This window comes from Otolemur garnettii, unplaced genomic scaffold (assembly GCF_000181295.1).
Source record: "Otolemur garnettii isolate 467f Iridium unplaced genomic scaffold, OtoGar3 scaffold00417, whole genome shotgun sequence".
Taxonomy (NCBI): Eukaryota; Metazoa; Chordata; class Mammalia; order Primates; family Galagidae; genus Otolemur; species Otolemur garnettii.
The window spans coordinates 25677-31465 of record NW_003852812.1 but is presented as its reverse complement, the minus strand read 5'-3'; the positions used below and the strand labels follow the sequence as shown (position 1 = coordinate 31465).

Below are 5789 nucleotides of genomic sequence, written 5' to 3'. Positions count from 1 at the left end.
AAAAAAAAAAGCCACAGGCTCAGGACTGGAGTGCTACAGGGGACCAGGACATGTGACATGGGAAGTAGGTATCTGGCAGGGAATAGGAGCCCAAGGCCAGGGGAAGGGCAGCAAGGCCTACAGGGGAGCTGCAGAGTACCCTGAAGGGGGACCCTGAGCCTTCCTGTGATCAGCTATGCATGGGGTGAGGCCCTAGAGGCCACGTCTGCCCCACAAGGTAGCTTAGACCTCACCCTGTGCCTCACACAGCCCTGCGGCCCCGCAGACCCTGAGCAGCCACCACTTTCCCTCTTCCCGAGGATGGGAGGCAGGAGGCTCATCTTGGAAACTAATAATAGCCTTCTCTGGCCCCTGAACCATAGGTCAGGGACTGAGAACAGAGGGTGTCTGAGGGCCCAGGCTTTGCATACCACACGGGCAGCCCAGGCCACCTGTGTGGGAACACAGAGCCCTGGAGCCTGGTCTTGCCTCTGATGGGCACGGCACTAGCACCCACCTCCCAGGGCAGACCTGAGGGCTTCCCACAGCAGTTCCCACAGCATGGCGGGCCGTCCCTGAGAGGCTGCAGTCTTTGCACCCTCCACCCTGGAGGTAACCCCCACACCCAGAGCTCAGCATGGGAGCACTCACACAATGACTTTGCAGAGGTGACAATACTCATTCTGAATTACATGCTCATGCTTCGATCGGTCAAAAGTTGGAAGTAGGTCAAGGTAGTTCTTCTTGTACCGTACGGTAGCCTCGGCTGGATCAATGGTAGCAGCAATCAAGTTGGTGACCAGATGGAAAAGGAAAAGTCCTCCAATCAGCTGGTGGGGGGTGGGTGTTAAGGAAGAACACAGCCCTGGGCATAGTCACATGTGCAAGGTGTCCACTGTGATCCCAGGGCCCAGAAGTGGTGAGGCAGCTCAGCATCGCTGCCCAGCCCTGACCACTGGTCAGCACCCCCCCAGGCAGGGGCATCATGCACACAGCCCAGCCCCACACAAAGCACCCCTTTGGGGGCTCGGCTGAGCCCACACAGAGAGCCCAGAAACTCCTCACACGGCTGGGGCATCTGGAGAGGACACCCGGGCCTTAGATAGCTGCATACCCAGCGTGGTCTCCTGATGTACATGGCCGGATGAGCCAGGAGAGGCTCTCCAGGGTGTTGTGGGCCCTTTGATTCCAGGGCTGTGTGCCTCGGGGTGAGAGGAAAGGGAACGGGAAGGAAGGCACAGAAAGCCCCAACCCCATCAGCCTACACAAAGGAGGGGCTCTCTAAATGCCTCAGGCTCTCAGGGTCCCTGGACTCTCTCTTGGGGTCCCTCAGACCCTCTCTCAAGAATCTTCAGACTCTCTTTCCCTGAACCTCTGGGCTGTTCAGCCTGGCTCAAGTGGCCATATATCCTGGAGCCAGGAGACAGATGTAAAGAGGCAAAACCAAGCCTTGGTACCCCTTCTTCCTCTCCAGCTAGAACCTACACACCTACATACCTGGAACCTGGAGAGGGGTAAAGCGTCACGGCCGCATATCACCCTGGCCTGCCCTAAGCCAGGAGACTCTGCAGGGCCCTTCTGCAACATGGCCCTGGCTGGCACTGGAGCCCAGGGTGCTCCTCCATTCCCAGGGTGAAGGCTACTGGCTGGGTGACAAGAGCTCTGCAGGGGTTTTAACAGAAAAGGCCCCGAGCAGGACAGGCCCTGGCTGAAGAGGGTATTGCTGTCAATGTTGACCGTCCCCTTCCCCTCCAGGTCCTTCTCATGCCCATGTTGTGATGATTCTGCCACTATTGGGTTCAGCATTTACCAGCCTGGCCTGTAGCACTTGGCCTTGTCCTACAGCTACCCCAGGCTGTGGACCTTGGGTTTTTGTGCAGGTGCCTTCCCCACTCAGGGCCCCATAAGGAGCTGCAGGGATGGGCAAGAAGCCTGCAGGGAGCTGGTTCCAACCCAGACCCGGCACGTGCCGTGCACTGCCCTAGCAGGACAAGTCCTGTGCATCCTGTATCTTCTAGGCTCCAAGTGTGGGCCCCGTGCCATGTCAAGGATGTGGGTCCCCTCCCATCTCTGCCCCACGGTGCTGTGGAGCCATGAAGCAGACTGACACTGAGCTTCTCAAAAGGGTTAGGGCTGAACACAGCTGCAGCCCAGCACGTAGGTCCCTGTACACCCACTCCCCTGAGGCTGAGCTGAGGAACACACACTGTTTACTTATCAGGGAAACAGGGAATACATCCCAAGTCTCAAGACACTAAATAGGGTGACAGTAAGAACCACGAACTGGGTGGAGAGGTGGGGAGGTGAAGGAGTACCAGGGGCTGGATGGGGCCTCTGCCTGGGCAATAGGTGAAGTTGAGCCTGACAGCACTCAAGCCCTTGGCTACCACATCCTGCAACATCCTCAACAAGTGAGACGGCAGCTCTATGGAACCACCTGGGGAACTCTGGGTGCAGCAAGGCCCCTGAGCCCTGGGCCCCAAAGCAGCAGTGCTGAGGGTGACCAACAGGTAGGTTCTCCTGAGACCTGGCAGAGTAGTCCACAGCCCATTTCCTGACCCTGTCCCCAAATCTGCAGATACCAAGGCCAGGAGGCCACCCAGAAAGTATTCACCTAGGAACAAAGGAGTTCAACTTTCTTTTTTTTTTTTTTTGAGACAGAGCCTCAAGCTATCCCCCTGGGTAAAGCACCATGGCATCACGCTCACAGCAATCTCCAACTCCTGGGCTCAAGCAAGTCTCCTGCCTCAGCCTCCCAAGTAGCTGGGCGCCCACCACAACACCTGGCCATTTTTTGGTTGCAGCCATCATTGTTGTTTGGCGGGCCCGGGCTGGGGATTTGAACCCGCCACCTTAGGTGTATGTGGCTGGCACCTCAGCCGCTTGAGCTACAGGCGCCAAACCAAGGAGTTCAACTTTCAAGAGGACCTCTGAAGTTTCAGGGCAGATACTCTACTTCAATGTCACCTCTGGAACACAAAGCTTTTCTACACAAGAACAAAGTTGATGCACTTCCACGGCCATGTACCCACGCACCCTGTTTTCCCAGCTCTATGAGCTCTGGTAAGCCAGTCAGTACCCTGCACACAGTGTGGGTCATCTCCTCTGACGACCACCAGCTACAGCAATGATATGGGTGACTCAGCCACTCCATCTGTCATGCACTTGGGCAACCCTTTCAGAGTACAAGGGACCAGGAGTACAGGTGGTGGCAGCACAACACCTCCAGTTTCTCTTTAACTATTTTTTTTTTTTGAGACAGAGCCTCAAGCTGTCACCCTGGGTAGAGTGCCGTGGCATCACAGCTCACAGTAACCTCCAATTCCTGGGTGTCAGCAATTCTCTTGCTCCAGCCTCCCAAGTAGCTGGGACTATAGGTGCCCACCACAATGCCCAGCTATTTTTTGGTTGTAGTTGTCATTGTTGTTCAGCAGGCCTGGGCTGGATTCAAACCCGCCAGCTCTGGTGTACGTGGCTGGCACCTTAGCCACTTGAGCTACAGGCGCCGAGCCTTCTCTTTTACTTTCACGTTCAATTTTATATCAATAGTGAGCATAAAAGGTGAAAGCACCAGCATGGGCATCTCCCTTTTGTCAGCAAGGCTGCCTAACCCCTCCATAAGTTTCAGTCTGGGAGCTGGTGTGAGAAGCCCCGCTGCACTGCATGTTCCCTAGCCACAATCTGTGTTTAGTACATAACAAGAGAGGCAGCCAAGGATACACAAACTCTGTGATGCCAATAACCCTACTGTCCCACTTGGCAGGAGGAGGAGCAGAGAGCTGAGCAGCATCTTTCCCAGAGACAGCCATGTCACTGACCTGTAGGGGAGACTGAACTCAGGGGTTCAACACTGGACATGGCACTGAACACGGGGTTTCTCTGGAGGCTTACCTCAAACTCCCCAACCGGCTGCCAAGTTCATGCTGCCTCAGGCCACAACACAGAATCCCCAGGGAAGTGCTTTCCTTGGATGAAATGAAGTTACATTAGATTCCAACCCCTTCTCTAAGACTGGCCCTGCTATCAGAGCCCAACCCACGGCCCTAGTGGGAGAATACACTGGTGTAGGTGTCCAGTCTGCTGAGAAAAGGGCCGGCACCAGACCAGTGCTGCTGCTCGAGCAGCACTTGAGCTCCTGAGCCTCATGGGTCTTCTCCTGCCTTTGCCCCTGATCCTGTACCCTGACCTCCCTCAGGAGCCAGGGCCACAGCCACTGGGCCTGGTAGTCACTTCCCAGCCTTGCCTGGTCCCTGGCAGGCACCAATGACGATGGCGCCCCTGGTGGTTCAGTAGGAGGGGCAGTTCTGAGGTGCACAGGCCTCTCCAGGCCACATGGAGAAGACCCCAGGGGCCAAAACAAGACAGATGCAATTAACTAAAAAGCTGAGTGCTGGTATTATAGCCCCCACTCCTGAAGGCGGCTTCACATGGGACAGAGCTTGGCGATGGTGTTTGGGTTGGGCCTTGATCCAACCACTCACATCCTTAGAAGAAGGGGAGTTCCCACATGGAGGTGAGGCCTGGGGGGGGGGCCACAAGAGAGGCCAGTCAGACTCCCCCCAGCACCTCCACTCCAGACTTTTGGCCCCAGAACTGAAAACCAGCACATATGGTGCTGTGCAAGCAGCCAGGGCAGCCTCCAAATCAGATGACAACACTGCACAAGCCCCATGCCAATGATTCAGATGAGGACTGCACCAGGGGGTGGGGGGAGCACTACTGCAAAGTCCCAAAGTCTGAACAGCAGATGCCCGCAGGAATACCGTATCCCCTGTCAGCCTGGCCTCCTGACAGACTGAGATGTGCCAACACGCTGGGCAGAGGAGCTGTGCCAAGTTCCTGTAGCCCCTGCCCAGCCTAAGACAGAATCACAGGCTGTAGGGCAAGGTATGGGAAACCGCATTGGACTGGAAAGACCCAGAGGCTCACAGCATGCAAAGCCTGAACTTTTGACCAGATTCTGGGTTTGTCACTTTGGGGATTACTGAAGAAATGTGAGATGGAGGCCCAGGAAACTGTGCACCCACAGTGAGCCATGAGTCACAGGGGATGCCACATCAGGGCAGCTCTGCTGGGGCTGGGAGAAACTGGATTCGTTATCAAAAATCTTCCCATAAAGGAACTGTGAGGAAAATATTAGCTAAACCTAGAGTGCAAACATTCCCTTATCAAATGTCCTGGTTTCTCTGACCAATCAAAGACTTGGGAGCAAAGGGGAGAATGGAAGTCCAATATGGATCCCAGTGTCATCTGAGCATCTCTAGAAAGTCTTCTTTAGGAAACTGGGGAAATGGCAATATGGATATCAAAGAATATTTGATATTAAGAAGTTGTCATGTAATTTTTCAGTGAGATCAAATAGTATAGTGGCTATAAAAATAATATCCCTTGTTGGACACAAACTGGTACATTTCCAGTTGAAATCTCACGATGTCTGAGATTCTTAGAGTTACTCCAGTAAAACAAGATTAGTAATCTTAATTGTTGAAGTGGGGTGACTGGTACTTGGGGTTCATTTTATTACACTTTCTCCTTTTATTGAAAGCTGAAAGATACCACAGTCACAAGTTTAAGGACAAAGAACATCTATCTTGTAGGTTGCTGAGGCACCGAGGGACGGTACGCATCCCACCAAGCTGAAAGCAAAGGTCTCTCTGTGCCACTTCCCTGCCTGTGCTGGGCCATCCAGGCTCTCCACTCACCAGAGCTCTGCACAGAGGAGCTTCTGCCAGGACCACTAGGCACAGCTGTAAACCATGAACCCCTGCCAGGGACCACAAGGCAGAGTTGTAAACTGGGAGCCCCTGCCC

General features: G+C 54.5%; 1 protein-coding gene across 1 annotated transcript in view; it reads right to left on the bottom strand.

The window, feature by feature from the left end:
* The window catches only part of LOC100940382 (probable palmitoyltransferase ZDHHC11), a 9405-nt gene that overhangs the window by 2120 nt on the left and 1496 nt on the right, over positions 1-5789 (bottom strand). The window contains exons 2-3 of the mRNA XM_012813986.1: positions 631-809; positions 284-290 (exon numbers count right to left, since the gene is read on the bottom strand). Of these exons, the coding sequence (XP_012669440.1) occupies positions 284-290; positions 631-809 (186 nt within the window). The remainder of the gene's footprint in view (positions 1-283; positions 291-630; positions 810-5789) is intronic.